Genomic DNA, 16,947 nt, shown 5'->3' with positions numbered 1-16,947 from the left:
ATTCGTTATGGACCTGTGATACCTGGAAGTGACATCTGATGAAGAGAATCAAAGGTAATGGATTATTTACATAGTATTTTCGATTTTAGATCTCCCCAACATGGCGGCTAGTCTGTATCGCAACGCGTATTTTTCTGGGCGCAGTGCTCAGATTATTGCAAAGTGTGATTTCCCAGTAAGGTTATTTTTAAATCTGGCAAGTTGATTGCGTTCAAGAGATGTAAATCTATAATTCTTTAAATGACAATATAATATTTTACCAATGTTTTCTAATTTTAATTATTTAATTTGTGGTGCTGACTTGAATGCCGGTTATTGGAGGGAAACAATTTCCTGAACATCAACGCCACAGTAAAACGCTGTTTTTGGATATAAATATGAACTTGATAGAACAAAAAATGCATGCATTGTCTAACACAATGTCCTAGGAGTGTCATCTGTTGGAGATTGTAAAAGGTTAGTGCATAATTTTAGCTGATTTTATGGTTTTGGTGACGCCTGTCTTTGAATTGGCACAACATTACACACAACTCTTGTAAATGTACTGTCCTAACATAGTCTAAATTTATGCTTTCGCCGTAAAACCTTTTTGAAATCGTAAAACGTGGTTAGATTAAGGAGATGTTTATCTTTCAAAGGGTGTAAAATAGTTGTATGTTTGAAAAATTTGAATTTTGACATTTATTTGGATTCAAATTTGCCGCTCTTGAAATGCACCTGCTGTTGATGGAGTGCACCACGGTGGGACGCTTGCGTCCCACCTAGCCCATAGAGGTTAACTGCCTTGTTCAGGGGCAGAACGACAGAATTTTACCTTGTCAGCTCGGGGATTCAATCTTGCAACCTTGCGGTTAACTAGTCCAACGCTCTAACCACCTGCTTTACATTGCACTCCACGAGGAGCCTGCCTGTTACGCGAATGCAGTAAGAAGCCAAGGTAAGTTGCTAGCTAGCATTAAACTTATCTTATAAAAACCATCAATCAATCAAAATAACTAGTTAACTACACATGGTTGATGATATTACTAGTTTATCTAGCCTGTCCTGCGTTGCATATAATCGCTTAGGTACACATTGCTCCAATGTCTACCTAACCATAAACATCAATGCCTTTCTTAAAATAAATACACAAGTATATATTTTTAAACCTGCATATTTAGTTAATATTGCCCGCTAACATGAATTTCTTTTAACTAGGGAAAATGTGTCACTTCTCTTGCAACAGAGTCAGGGTATATGCAGCATTTTGGGCCGCCTGGCTCGTTGCGAACTGTGAAGACTATTTCTTTCTAACAAAGACAGCCGACTTCGCCAAACAGGGGATGATTTAACAAAAGCGCATTTACGAGAAAAAAACACAATCGTTGCACGACTGTACCAAACCATAAACATCAATGCCTTTCTTAAAATCAATACACAGAAGTATATATTTTTAAACCTGCATATTTAGCTAAAAGAAATCCAGGTTAGCAGGCAATATTAACCAGATGAAATTGTGTCACTTCTCTTGCGTTCATTGCATGCAGAGTCAGGGTATATGCAACAGTTTGGGCCGCCTGGCTCGTTGCGAACTAATTTGCCAGAATTTTACGTGATTATGACATAACATTGAAGGTTGTGCAATGTAACAGGAATATTTAGACTTAGGGATGCCACCCGTTAGATAGAATACGGAACGGTTCCGTATTTCACTGAAAGGAAAAACGTTTTGTTTTCGAGATGATAGTTTCCAGATTCAACCATATTAATGACCTAAGGCTCATATTTCTGTGTGTTTATTATATTATAATTAAGTCTATGATTTGATAGAACAGTCTGACTGAGAGGTGGTAGGCAGCAGCAGATTCGTAAGCATTCATTCAAACAGCACTTTCGTGCGTTTTGCCAGCAGCTCTTCGCTGTGCTTCAAGCATTGCGCTGTTTATGACTTCAAGCCTATCAACTCCCAAGATTAGGCTGGTGTAACCAATGTGAAATGGCTAGCTAGTTAGCGGGGTGCGCGCAGTAGCGTTTCAAACGTCACTCGCTCTGAGACTTGGAGTAGTTGTTCCCCTTGCTCTGTATGTCGATGTGTTCCTGGTTCGAGCCCAGGTAGGAGCGAGGAGAGGGACGGAAGCTATACTGTTACACTGGCAATACTAAAGTGCCTATAAGAACATCCAATAGTCAAAGGTATATGAAATACAAATCGTATAGAGAGAAATAGTCCTATAATTCCTATAATAACTACAACCTAAAACTTCTTACCTGGGAATATTGAAGACTCATGTTAAAAGAAACCACCAGCTTTCATATGTTCTCATGTTCTGAGCAAGGAACTTAAACGTTAGCTTTCTTACATGGCACATATTGTACTTTTACTTTCTTCTCCAACACTTTGTTTTTGCATTATTTAAACCAAATTGAACATGTTTCATTATTTATTTGAGGCTAAATAGATTTTACTGATGTATTATATTCGTTTAAAATAAGTGTTCATTCAGTATAGTTGTAATTGTCATTATTACAAATAAATTAATAAAAATGGTCCGATTAATCGGCATCTGCCTTTTTGGTCATCCAATAATCGGTATCGGTATCGGCGTGGAAAAATCTTAATCGGTCGCCCTCTAAAAATAAAGCTCCTGTAACATAATTGTTCACCCAGACACATTAACGTGACTTTTTATCTAGTTATAATTTGGAAGAAAACAAGCCTAGCGGAATTGCTATTTGGCTAGTTAGCGGGTAGGGTATTTTGAAATAATATCTAAGCTAGCTATCTAACAAGGTATTGTTCAGGCCTGTTGGCTTTGCTAATTTCAAGGGTATAAGGGTTTCCTATTAATTTTCAAAAAACAGATTACCTTCTTTTCCAAAACCTCTTCTCCTGCGTCTTCTTTTATCTGTTTATAACAGATAAAAGAAGAGGTCAATAACAGGACAATTAACTTGGCTGTTAATAGCTGTAAGTGTATGAGACCTCATGTCCGAGGTCTGTAACACACTTATTCAGCATGCATCTGTGTTTTACGAATGTCTAAAGCCAAGATTCTTATAGCTAACCTAATGTAGTTCAGATGCATTGTTTCCAATAGGAATGATTGTCACAATATGGGCAGAGCAAGCAAGGATGTGGGCAGAACCAAGCACGATGCAGCAAGATCTTTTTGGATGTGTTATGAATGTCAATAGGTGTGTCACTTTAAAGTAAGTATGACAAAGCACTACACAAAGTAGTCATGAGTGTGATCTAAATGAATCTACCCTATTATAAAGGTAGTATCGGGAATGATTGGTTACTTTAGGTGTGATAGGGTGTGTGACATCAGATCGCAATGATTGTTGTGGCGTAGATGGAGGCCTCTTCATGCAAGGTATGTACAACAAGGCAATGTCAAAGTAAATATGTAGCATACACCATGTGGCCTACCTATTCCATTCAAACATTTGTGTGTATGACTATACGTGGTGACTGGGTCCACGTGTCTGTCTGTACATTTTGGCACTGAGAAAGATGTAACTTGGTGGTAGGTGTTATAATACCGGTTGTCTGCTTTCTATCCCCTTTTAAGGCCCTAGTTGAGGGCTTTCCTGAAGACAAGTAATGTCACCATCAGAATTGCCTCCTAATTAGTAGGGCTGTGACGATACCAATATCGCAATATTTTTTACATGCCAAAAATGAAAACACGAAGCAGACCAAACACGCTGGTCCTTAAAAAAATCGGCTGTATTTAAAATATTGTGTGCTATAGCTTGGAAAATAAATACGACTGGGTGACAACATAATGATGTTTTTTCCAACATTAGGGATGTTTTCCTGAATAAATTAAATCCGCTTTCAGTTATGTTTCCTTGCCATTATACTCATGAGTATCACGATACTGGTATCGTCCGGTCCCTACCAATAAGCATACATCATGTCACCCTTTATAAACACAGCTTTTTGGGAGAATTAGCATAGTGTGTTATGCATTTAGCAGTGCACCCTACATATGGAGCAGTTATGTTAACCATCTATATAGTGCTTTATAGGTGACTCGTGAAACATCTACAGTCGGTTCCGACACTGCCACATCCTGACCATTAAAGGGGTTATTTGTTATTGGAGTTTGGTCAGGACGTGGCAGGGGGTGTTTGTTTTATGTGGTTCGGGGTTTGTTGGGCTATGTTATTATGTAAGAGGGGTGTTTGTTTAGAGTGTTCCAGGGTTTTTGGTCTATGTTCTAGGCTAGTTTTTTTTCTATGTTCAGTCTAGTTTTCTACTTCTATGTTTAGGGTTTGTTGATTGACCTTCAATTGGAGGCAGCTGTTCCTCATTGCCTCTGATTGAAGGTCCTATGTATAGGGGTGTTTGTGCTATTGGGGTTTGTGGGTAGTTGTTTCCTGTTTTGTGTCTGTGCACCTGACAGGACTGTTTAGTGTCGGTCGTTGGTTTGTATACGTGATTTGTTTGTTTTTTCTTCTTTTGATTTAATAAAGAAGATGAGTATACACGTTCCCGCTGCACCTTGGTCCAATCCTTACGACGCCCGTTACAGACACCCTTGATAAAGATCAGCAATAATGACTGTATAAAATACAGAATTCAAATGCTGAGCTCTATTGTATGCAAAAACAAATGGAGAAATTATATCATTTTACACTAATACAATTGCTCAGAGAAAGATATTTTGTTTAACAAGTAATACTTTTTTCTCTCTAAAAAAACACCTAAAGATTCTTAAATAAATAAAGTAGTAGAACGTTCAGTATTTGGTCCCATATTCCTAGCACGCAATGACTACGGATTACAGATAATCTTGATAGAAATGTGAATAATGATGAGTGAGAAAGTTACAGAAGGTCAAAGATCATACCCCCAAGACATGCTATCCTCTCTCCATAACCAATAATAGGTTATCATTATTCAGGGTTCATTCAGGATTATCTGTAATCCTGCTAGCATTCATATTAATGTAGAAGTGTTTCGAAACATATTATGTTCTTATTTGCATTAAAAGTGAATCCAAAATGACACAATACATGATTTACCATTCATTACTATTGGCCACAATATAATCTGAAACACAACCAAAACTATGTAATTAGGCAAATGCATCCAACAAGTTTGTAGGGTCACGTTTCGGAATATGGGAACAAAAACTCAACTTTTGACTACTTTATTTATAAGATTAAAAAAAAAAAAATGTATATGACTTATTCAATAAAATCTCTTTCTCTGAGCAATTGTATTATTATAAAATAATATAATTTCCCCATAAAATGTAGCATACAATATACAGTAGCTCAGTATTTTAATTGTTTATTTTATTCAGTCATTATTTCTCATCTTTATTAAGGGTTTAGGACCCCACTGTATGTAGTGCTCATGAAGACTTTATATTATACTATATGAGTCCATTATAAATTGTAGTTCATGTTTAGATCATTTCAATTTAGATTTAAAGATGCACTACGCAGAAATCGCGCTGCCATTTCCTGGTTGCTAAAATTCGAATAGTTCACCTAATTACATTTTTAGTGACAAAACAAGTGAATATAGTGTAGCGAATCATTGTACCATCTAAACCGCTGTGAAATATACTTTACATAAGCAAAAATATTGTATTTTCAGCTGTTTGAAGATGGTGTACAAAACCAAAAGTGAAAGACTCAAAAACGAAACTTAAGAAATGGAAGCATTGTAATAACACAGATAGAATATATCTACCGCTTCTTAGACTTTCTTTCAATGAGAATGAGAGATCTATAACTCACATTTCTATGTGACTTTGGTCGCGTCCCCCAAAAAGTTACATATTGCAGCTTTAAATCCTAATCAGAATAATCATATAACTTGTTACTTTTTTATGGAATATACATGCTAATTCTATACTTAAGCATACGGCCCGAGGAGGTGTGGTATATGGCCAATATACCACGGGTAAGGGCTGTATTTAGACACGACGCAACCCCCGAGGTGCCTTATTGCTATTATAAACTGATTACCAACGTAATTAAAGCAGTAAAAATAAATATTTTGTCGTACCTGTGGTATACGGTCTGATATACCACGGCTATCAGCCAATCAGCATTTATGGCTCAACCCACCCAGTTTATAATTAGAAATATACAACCACATCCTCACACAAGCACGAAAACATTAATCCATAACTTCCCATCACTGCTTTTTGCAAAAGCAGCTCTATATCTTAGGCATCAACAAAACCCACCCCCCTGTAGACAAGCACATCATGAGGCGCTCTCTTGCTTTGTTTTAATGCATTCTAAACAGACTGTCAGTACCCATTAGATTCATTATGCTTTAGAAGTGTTAGTGTCTGTCAGATAAAAATAAAGAAGAAGAGCAACAAAGGGGAAATGCATCATTAAAACCAGTGCAGATGCATAACGTTAATGCTGAATTTGAAGGTACTGTTAATAGTTTTTTACTATCACACAAAAAATATGTTAAACACACCATCACGCTCTATTAGTCTCCCCTCATGCTCCACACGTTGGTTTACCCGTCACGACAGTCTCCTGCTGGTGTGTTACGATCTGTGATGTCCTCTGTTCTGAGACACTGAATCCCAAATTCTGGAACACACTCTCGCTTTCGGCCCAGGACTGGTGGAAGCTCTTCAGTAGGTCCTCGGTGGCGGCCTCCACAGGAACTGCCATCTCTTCAACCGTCCCTTTCACCACGTCGGCATAAGAGGGAGGCAGGGGGCGGGTCATGTGGCTCTCAGAGTGCATGCTGGTCTCGCTCCTCACCCCTCTTGTTACGGTGCCAAATTCATCCATGCCAGAGAACTCCTCAGTGACGGACTTTGTTTTGGAGTGCCCCGTCGGTTCGGCAGATTCTGATTCTCTCCTCTCTCTCTCCTCTTGTTTCTCTCTCACTTCTTTGAGAGCATTACGATCACCCAAGTCAAAGGCATTCTTGATGGCCTTGATGTTGAAGGCAGGTGTTTCATCGGTTTTTGGCGTTTTGGGGTCTGCCTCTGGATCTTCAGTGTCACTACCCAGTCTATCTGTGATGATGATGGGATCTTTTCTGATGTACAGCTTTGGTTGTGGGGATTCAAATTGATTGACCAGCTTTGACAGGTCAAGCCTAGGGAGATCTTCTTTCATTATGTCTATATTCACAACCTCAGGAACTTCCTCTATATCATCTGGACCCAGGCGCTCTGGGATTTCTATGGGGTCCTTCCGCATGTATGTCCTGCTCACCTCTGCCTTCTGAGCTTCCTCAAAGAAGAACTTTTTGTCTCTGACAGTCATCATGGAGTCAACCATATCAGCCACATCCGGAGTCGTCGTCCCAGTCTCCATCTCCTGTGTCTGCATGTGGATCTCAGGTTCAATCAGCGCTGGGGAATCCTCTCTGTCAGAGGCTTGCTCTGTCATCAGAAACTCAGGCATGGGTGGGGGAGGGGTCATGCCCCGAGAGAGCTTCGCAGTGGAGTCCTTCAACTTGGCTAGCTTCTCTGAGCGGCTCAAGGTGGGAGAGGGTGTGGCCCTACAGAACCGAGAGGTAGGGGTGCGGGGAGGGGGAGGTGGTGGGGTTGGGGTGGCACCAGACCTGTATGACGGAGGAGGTGAGGGTGTCACTATGAGGGGTGAGTTTGTTCTCCTCACTGATTCAATGCTTATGAAGGTAGGTGAAGGTGTTCGCGTTGCAAGCATGGGAGAGGGAACTCTGGGATCAGGACCTTTTACTTCAGTCAGCTCTGGCTTTTTGCTCTCATGAGAGATCTTCTTCTCCTCAACCACTTTCTTATAGGTTTCGACTCTTGACGAGCCAATGCTTATTTTAGATATCTTGGCAGTTGCTCCTCCAAATCCTTTCTTTTCATGTGCTTTTGCAGGTGATGATGCAGGTGGTGGTGCAGGGTGTGGTGCAGGTGGTGGTGCAGGTGATGATGCAGGTGATGATGCAGGTGGTGGTGCATGGTGTGGTGCAGGTGGTGGTGCAGGTGATGAGGCAGGTGCGGGTTCACTTTCCTGTTTTGCCATGGCTGCCATGTGTCCTTCTAAGAATACAAGTTTTGCTTGTGCTAGGTTTCTCACACGAAAAATTATCTCTGTGAGCTTCTTCTTATTCTGCTGAACAGCAACCTGTGTTAAATCACGCTTTTCCTCCGCCCTCATCAACCAGTCAGGGACCTCACTAAGTATTGTCCTCACTGAGTTTGAATCCATTTTACCTGGATGAAGCTGCTTAATGTTAAATAGCAACTTCTGTACCATTACACATTTCTCTGAATCTGTGGTCTCCTCCACTGATTGAGCTGTGCTTTCCACCATTGATTGAGCTGTTTCATTCCCTGCAATGTTCATGGAGACAGCCTTAGACTCTGCCTTTGACCTCTCTTGATGCTGCTGCATTTTGCTTACTTCTCCTTGTTGTTGGAAAGACTTGACCTGCTGCTTCGGTGTGCGAACCTGCTGTTCCTGCTTCTGGAAGCTCTGTTGAACTACTCTCGCATTAACAATCACTTGCTCGTGCTTCTGAATGTGCTGTTCCTGCATGCTTTGTTGACTATGGGAGACAGATATGTGGCAGTGCCCTGGAGCTTGAGCTACTGGCATGGGAACTAGCTTTGGCTCTTTGGGCAAAGGGATTTTAATTCCTTTCTGCTTTGCCTTTGTCTTCATTTGGATTTGCAGCTTTGTTTCCTTGGCAGCTGCAGTTTTCTCAACCTCCTCAGCTTTCTCCTGTGTCACATTCATCTCCACCTTTACTTCATTTTTTGCTGAGCTACTGGTGGCCATCTGGGTGCTCTCCTGAACTACTCTGGTCTCACTCTTAGAAATAGTCTCCATACCCGTTTGATGTACATGTAATTCATTTTTCACTGCTCGTTGATCTTTTTCCACCACCTCGCTTTTCTCCTCCATCTTCTCTGTTGGCAACTTCACTGTTCTCACCTTGAAATTTGGTGTCACTTTTGGAATTTTGATTTTGGTGGGCTGAGATGGAATATTTTTTACTTCCTGTGTGAGAAAGGCGTTAGTATTCTTTGCATTCTCTGCTTCGGATGTGATGGCGGATTGGGTTTGAAGATTTACATTTTCCTGGACAATGCTCTGAGTGGAGATGATAGACTGTGAGATAGCAGTCATACCACTCTGCTGCTCAGCTACTGAGGACGAAATCACATTAGAGCCAGATTGGACTTTAATGTTGGACTCATGGTGAGAGTGAGCAGCAGAGACTGAAACAGCCTGATGCTTGCCAGAGAAAACAGACTGATGCTTGCCAGAGGAAACAGCCTGATGTTTTCTGGAGGCAACAGATGAGGCGAGTTCTTTCCCAGAAGAGACCATAGAGGACTGATCAATGGTAATGTGTTTCTTATCTGAGGAAATATTTCCAGATTCAGAGTTTGATTCCTTATTTACCATGGAGATCAAAGGTTTGCTCAGGGGGATATGTGATAGAGCTTTCTTCGTGGGCGGCTCTTGTGATGCTGTGCGTACTTTGCTTTTAGAGTGAGTTTCCTCAGCCTGTTCATGTGTTACCTCTGAGGTCACTTTTGACTGCTCTGTTTTGTGTGCATCTGAGTGTTGTTCACTTGCAACATTGGTTGAGCCCATCATCTGCATCATATTAGTTGGAGGAGAGGTGGGAGATGTGACTCGTGAAGAGGCGGGAGTTGTGTCTTGTGACTTGTTTCTCTCAGCCTCCTCTCTTTGCACACGATACCTTTCCTCTGCCAGCATCAGTGGGGTTTTGAATTTACGGGCATATGGTTTAGGTTTTGCCACTGGTGCAGGTTCTGTAGGTGGGGGTATTTTGATTGGAGGGACGAATACCTTTTTAGGTGGTCGTGGCAACTCTTCCTGTGGTGGTTTTGCCACTGGGATTGGTGAAGGGATTTTAGTCATGGACACTGTAGAATCAGATTGAACCTGTGTGTTGGTAGTATTTGTATTTTCTTCCTGTTTACAACTGATTTCACGTTTGACTTCCTGGACTACTCCTTCCTCTTTATGTTCTGCTTGAACTGTCATTGGCTGAGGAGGTGGAGGAGGCGGTGGTGGTGCTACTTGCTTTTTCTGCCATTTTGGTTTGACCAGTATTGGTTGCTTGGGTGGCTCAGGTTTTGGGATTTTGAATAAAGGCCTAGCTTTAAATGGCTTTCCAGGTGGTGGTGTAGGCACTTGGTGTGGCATTGAGTTTAGCTCTTGCTGTGAGGGCGGTGGAGGAAGAAAGTCTTGCCCTGCCACGGAGGGTGGGGGTGGGGGTGGGGGAGAAGGGAAAAAGTCGGGCTCCCCGCATTCTACTGGGGGTGGAGGAGGTGGAGGCGGAAGGTCACTGTCCTGTCTCATAATCAGGGGACGGGATGTGGGAAACATTGGGCTACGGCTTGACAGGGACATTGGGCAGCCTGCCACTGGTGAGGGCGGGGGAGGAAGAGACATCTCAGACTCAGAGGGTGGAGGCGAGGACGTGGGAGGAGGGGGGAAATGAATCTCAGGCGTCCCTTTCTTTAGCATACCTTTTCCCTTCATGTCCAGGTTCCGGAAATTTGTATTCAGATTTTTGACATTGTGTTTTTGTGTGACAGTCTTATGCTCTGTCACTGTTGTTTGCAACTGTTTCATTGTTTTTGTTTCCTGTGTTTGCTTTGAAACAATAATAGTTTGAGATGTGCTTTGTGTTTCTTTCATCACATTTAAGTCTGCGGCTGCTTTATTCTCAGTCATCTGATTGGCTGCTTTAATCTCCTTCATCTGATTCGTTGATGTATTATCAGTCATCTGATTGGTCATGTTTTTCTTGTTTATGAAGATGGGCTTAGGGGCTGGTGGTGTTTTCTGTTTCACAGCCTGTTCTTCAACCTGTGTCTGCTGTGAGGACTCAGACATATTGACTGTTTTGACCTGTGTTGTCACGTTCATGTCTGAGACTTGTGTTTCTCTCTGTGTTTCTTTCGTCACATTTATGTCTGAGACGGCTTTATTCTCAGTCATATGATTGGCTGATTTATTCACACTCATCTGATTGGATGCTTTATTTTCAGTCATATGATTGGCTGATTTATTCACAATCATCTGATTGGCTGCTTTATTCTCAGTCATATGATTGGCTGATTTATTCACAGTCATCTGATTGGATGCTTTATTTTCACTCATGTGATTGGCTGATTTATTCACAATCATCTGATTGGCTGCTTTATTCTCAGTCATGTGATTGACTGATTTATTCACAGTCATCTGATTGGCTGATTTATTCACAGTCATCTGATTGGCTGATTGATTCAAAGTCATCTGATTGGCTGATTGATTCAGAGTCATCTGATTGGCTGCTTTAATCTCTGTCATCTGATTCATTGATGTATTATCAGTCATCTGATTGGTCAGGTTTTTCTTCTTTATGATCATGTGCTTAGGAGGGGGTTGCAATTTCAGTTTCACACTCTGTTGTTTAACATGTGTCTGTTCTTTAACTTGAGTCTGTTCTTTTCCATGTTCCTGCTGTGAGGCCTCCATAATATTTACTGTTTGGACCTGTGTTGTCATAGAGTGTTCCTCTTGGGTGAGGGTCTTGCTGCTCTTCACTGATTTGTTCTCGGTGTACATCTCAGTGTGCTTTTGTGTGGTGTCCTGTAATTTACTGCTCTGACTCTGAGACAGGTTTTTCACAGCAGGGGCTAGATTGACTGTGACGTTCTCATTCTTAGCCACATCTGAGTATTCATGGTCCACCACTTGCTGTGTGGGTAATGGATTTTTCACATGAGCTCTGGGAGCTTTTCTGGGAGGATACTTTCGTACTTTCCGATTGGAATATTCTTTTCTCTGCATCAGATTCTTTATCGCTCCTTTAACGTCTCCCTTTATGACCTCCTCCTTCTCCATCTGTGATTGCTCCTCATCCTGGTCCTGCCCCTGCCCTTCGTAGAGGCATTTTATGGAGGTCTTCACATCTCCCTCAGTGCTTCCCCTGCGTTGCATTCGTGGGGATGTGGATGGTTCTAGTAACAGCTGTATTGTGCCTCTCACGTCCCCCTGTTCACTCACTTGGTGCTGGTAAAGCTTTTTCTCACTCGAGGCCTCATGCAAACCCTTCAGCGCAGTATGAATGTCTCCCTTTACAATCTCCTCCTTTTCCATCTCTTTCACTGCCTGCTTAGCCTCTTCTAGTGATTTCAAGGTGCCTTTGATATCGCCGGGCACTAAATCCTCAACAGTTACCTCAGTCTTGGTGGTCGCCGATTTCTCTAATGATTGGAGGGCTCCTCGGATATCACCTCTGACAATTTCTGGCTTTTCCATTTCCTTGGCTTGGTTTTGAGCATCCTCCAAAGACCTCAGAGTGGTGTGCAGGTCCCCTTTCACCACTTCCTCTTTCTCTATCACGACTCTCTTGCTAATAGTTTTGGTCAGTGAGTCCAGGGCCGCCCTCAGGTCTCCCTTGACAATTTCCTCTTTCTGCAGGTTTTCCAGCAAGAGAGCAGGTTCCATCATGAACACCTTCACAGTGTTGTTGACATCACCAGGGACGATATCGTCGTCAGCTACTGTGCGTTCAATCTGCTGTTGATTCTTCCATAGTGTCATTTTGGTTTCCATAATGTCGCCGCCAATGATACGTTCCTTCTGCGCCTGTTCTTGTTCCTCATTAGGTTCAAACTGGAGTTGTCTGAGGTAATCCAGAGCCCCAGATTCAATACAGGTGGAGTAAAAGCTAACGTTACCCCTCTCCGTGTCTTCCACCCTTATCCTTTTAGATTCCTCTGACCCTGGGTTGGACAAGAGTCTGTGAAGGGTCCTACTGACATTGCCTTTGATGATATCCTCCTTCTCAATGCCAGCACCGTCTTCCTTATTGAGGAGGGAGTATATAGTCATTCGCACATCTCCCTTTTCATCTTCTTGAATCAGAATTCCACGTTTTGAGGAGCCCTCCTCCTTCAGTAGGTTGTTGATGGCCTCTTGAATGTCGCCTCTGAGGATTTCCTCCTTCTCAACATTGAATCCCTTTTCTTGGTTGAATAGCTGTTTTACTGTTGTGTTGATGTTGCCTCTCTCTTCCTGGTCTATGACTATCCCTTTCTCTGTCATTTCTCGTCTGTTTAGGAGGTTCATCATGATGTTGTTCAGATCCCCTCTGATCACCTCCTCCTTCTGGATTTCTGGAGCATCTTGGTTCATGAGTCTGTATTTTGCCATTCTGACATCTCCTATCTCATCCGTCTCAATGAGAATCCCTTGTGAGTCAACCATTTTCTGACAATACAGCTCTTCAAGGGTCTCTTTGATGCTCTTCCCCATTATTTCAGTTCTTTCTACACTGTTCTCATTAAATTTGGTTAAAGGAGTGGTTTCAAAAAGCCATGTTGTTGACTTTACATCTGCTTGTGGGATCTCCTCCCGGGTGACAACAGTCTCTGTTCCGTCTGACTCTTTAATGCTGTCAAGCGGCTGTTTTTCAAAGAGCCACACAGACTGCTTGACATCTCCTTTCATCACTTCTTCTTTTGTCACTGTCTCCATTTCATCATATTCTGAGCCCTCGCCATGGATCTTATCGATGCTATGCGTTTCAAACATCCATGAGGCAGTCCTGACGTCCCCTTTTTGGATCTCACTCACGCTAACAGTTCTAACATACTTCTGGGACATTTCATCTGTCTCAAAAAGGTGTTTGTTTGTCTTCACGTCACCACCCTGGATATCTTCAACTGTTTTAGTCAACACTTTCATGTCCTCAGCGATTTCATCAAGAGGTTGTGTTTCGAACCTCCACCTGGCTGTGCTGACATCACCTTTCTGGACGTCCTCCTCAGTGACAGATTTGATGACATAGACGTCGTCTGTGTCCCTTATTGAATCCAGAGGTTTTGTCTCAAATAACCACCGGGCCCCCACCACATCTCCTCTCATGATTTCTTCCTTTGTCATAGTGGTTACTTCATGGTAGTGGCCCTCTTTGTCACAGATTGCATACAGTGGCTGATTTTCAAACATCATGGTGTAGCTTTTTACATCCCCTTTCTCTATATCGTCCCTGATGATGCTCTGGAGTTTTGAAATCTCAGTCTCGGTGGACTCCTCCTGGATTTTATCGAGAGAGTAAGTCTCAAAAATGAAGCGTCCTTGACCAACGTTTCCTCCCTGCACATCGGTTACGGTGCGAGTATCCTTGGCTTCCTCTGTATCCTCTCGGATAGTGTCTATAGGTTGGTTTTCAAAAAGCCACATGTTGTTCACTACATTTCCTTTCTGAATTTCCTCCGCCGTAAGGGTCTTCAGCTTCTGCATTGTTTCAGATGAGGTTGAGGTCATGATGTCGGAAGACCGATTCTGAAAGAGAAACTTCATCCTAGACACATCTCCAGACTGGACATCAATCTTAGTCACCCTCCTGAAGGCACCACTCTCCTCCCCTGTGAGGTTCTCCAGGTTCTCTGTCTCAAAGAGGAAGCGAGCGTGATGCACATCTTTGCCTTGGACGTCCTCTTGTTTGACAGTGCAGGTTTTGAGAACAGTCTCCGATTCAGACTCTGAATGGTCACAGATATTATCGAGGTTCTGAGTCTCAAAGAGCCATGTGCATGTTTTGACGTCCCCTTTGTTGACCTCCTCAACCTCAGTCTCATTCCTCACCTTATCTGCTTTCTCATACAGATTATCCATTGGTTGAGTCTCGAACAGCCACCTGCAGGTTTTCACGTCACCTTTCTCAATTTCAACACTCTCCTTTGTCTTAGTTTCATCTTCTTCAGTGTTGCTGAAATGTTTAATACCATCGAGGGGTTGAGTTTCGAATAACCACTTGGCTGTCTTGACATCGCCCGATTCAATCTCCTCCTTTGATATACCTTTTATAATCTGGAATTTATTGCTACTTTCATCAAACTCATCGATAGGACGTGTTTCAAACATCCACCTGCAGCTTCTAACATCTCCTTTTACTATCTCCTCACGTCGCACGGTTTTCACCTCGTGGTAGTGTCCCTCGCTGTCTTGCATGGCATACATCGGGGTGGATTCAAAAAGAACTTTGTTTGATTTCACAGACCCACTGGTAACACCTTCAACTTGAATTCTCTGTGCCCCCTCACATCTGCTTAAATCCAAGGTTTCAAATCTTTCCTTATGATTTGTGACGTCGCCCTTATCAAGTTCTTCAAGGTTTATAGAGCGTGTCATTTCCTTCTTCTCCTCCCTTATGTTCTCAAGTGGTTGACTTTCAAAAACCCACTTCTGATGTCTAACATCGCCCTTCTCCTCCTCGGACGCAACCATCTTCTGAAGTTTCCCTACTTCCGCCAGATCCTTCAGGTTCTCCATTGGCACTGTCTCAAACAGATGTTTTGCTGATCGCACATCACCTCCTACAATTGCCTCTGAGGGTAAATGTCTGGCATTGGCGTTGTCTTTCAGAGTATCCATCTGCTGTGTCTCGAAAACCAGGCAGTGCTTCCGCACATCAGCTCCAATAATCTCCTCCTTCTGCCTGATGCTTTGCCATTCCTCATCTTTAATGGAGTCCAGTGTCTTTGTCTCGAACAGCCACCTCCCTCGGTTCACGTCTCCCTGCGAGTTGTCCTCCATGGAGACTCCACAGATCAGCTTCACCTTGGCAGGGTCTTTGTTGATCATGTCCAGAGGCTGGGTCTCAAAGAGCCAGCGGGAGGTCTTCACATCTCCTTTCTCCATCTCCTCCCTGCGGATGGCGGTGATCTCCAGTATATTTCCAGAGTTGCCCCTGATGACACACATGGGCTGGGTCTCAAACATCCGTGTGGTTGTCTTCACTTCCCCTTTGATCTCCTCAAGCTCTGACTTCAGTTTCAAGAAGTGGCTCTCCTCAATGGTCTCTGTGTGGCTGAGGGAATCCAAATGTTGAGTTTCAAACAGATACCTGGCTGTTTTCACATCCCCTCCTGTAATATCTTTAGTGAAGACAACCTCCAAGGCTTGCTCATCCTCCTGGTAGATTTTATTCAGACAATCCAGTGGCTGGGTCTCGAAAAGATAGGTGGCTGTTCGTACGTCTCCTCTCGCCAGCTCGGTCAATTGCCCTGTCTGTACGGTGGAGTCTGGGGTGTCTGCACGCAGCGCATCCATGGGCTGGGTCTCAAACATCCAGGCTGTGTATTTGACATCACTTCCTGCAATGATTTCCTGCTGAGCAATGTTCTTCACTTCATCATCCTCATCTGGGGTGTCATCTTTAATGGTATCCAGCGGCTTATTCTCAAACATCCAGCGCATGGACTGCACCTCCCCTTTAAGGATCTCGTCCCACTCCAGGTAATCTCCCTCAGGGCTCATACATTCATCACCACCACTGTTCTCAAACGCATAGCAAGCCTGCTGGACTTCCCCGGTCATCTCATCTTCACTATCCAGCTGTGCCTGCTCGATCTCAGTGACGTCAGTGAAGTAGTCCTTCTCCATGGTCCTCCGAACCTCTGGGTGTATGTGCTTTTACAGGCGCTTCAGCTCATTGAGGTTCCTCTGCTTGGAGTACTGCTCCTTGTTGAAGATGTATCTCTGTTGGCCACCCTGGTCCTGAGGCGGGAGAGAGTCACAGCACTCGGGGACCTCCTGGGGCATTAGTTCAGTGGGTGGAGGAGGGAAGTGCTCCATGGTCTCATAATCCATGGATGAGGCTGAGGCAGCGGTAGAGGAAGAGACAGCCCCTGTCCTCATAGTGGATGAGGCTGAGGCAGCGGTAGATGAGGAGGCAGCCCCTGTCCTCATAGTGGATGAGGCTGAAGCAGCGGTAGATGAGGAGACAGCCCCTGTCCTCATAGTGGATGAGGCTGAGGCAGCGGTAGATGAGGAGACAGCCCCTGTCCTCATAGTGGATGAGGTTTCATAGCTCGTTGCTGCTGAAGCTCTGGATGACTGTTTCACAATGGAGGAACTTTCATAGCTAGCTGCTGCTGAGGAGGACTGGTTTATCGGTGCCCATTGAAACTGGTTGTAATCCAGATCAATCTATGGTTT

General features: G+C 43.2%; 1 protein-coding gene across 3 annotated transcripts in view; it reads right to left on the bottom strand.

The window, feature by feature from the left end:
* LOC106575303 (uncharacterized) overlaps window positions 1–16,947 on the bottom strand; it is a 62,233-nt gene that overhangs the window by 3,883 nt on the left and 41,403 nt on the right. Inside the window, exons 1-2 of one of the 3 annotated variants that reach the window (XM_082963458.1) lie at window positions 6,492–16,612; window positions 2,847–2,885 (exon numbers count right to left, since the gene is read on the bottom strand). The exons of 1 other annotated variant lie outside the window; for it this stretch is intronic. In XM_082963458.1, the coding sequence (XP_082819584.1) occupies window positions 2,847–2,885; window positions 6,492–16,392 (9,940 nt within the window). In that variant the 5' untranslated portion in view covers window positions 16,393–16,612. Of the gene's footprint in view, window positions 1–2,846; window positions 2,886–6,491; window positions 16,613–16,947 lie in introns of those variants that run through there. One more of the 3 variants, XM_082963459.1, reaches the window with a different exon arrangement.

Source organism: Salmo salar, chromosome 17 (assembly GCF_965601325.2).
Source record: "Salmo salar chromosome 17, fSalSal1, whole genome shotgun sequence".
Lineage (NCBI taxonomy): Eukaryota > Metazoa > Chordata > Actinopteri > Salmoniformes > Salmonidae > Salmo > Salmo salar.
Note: the sequence above shows the minus strand (reverse complement) of the source record. Positions and strands in the feature narration are given on the sequence as shown.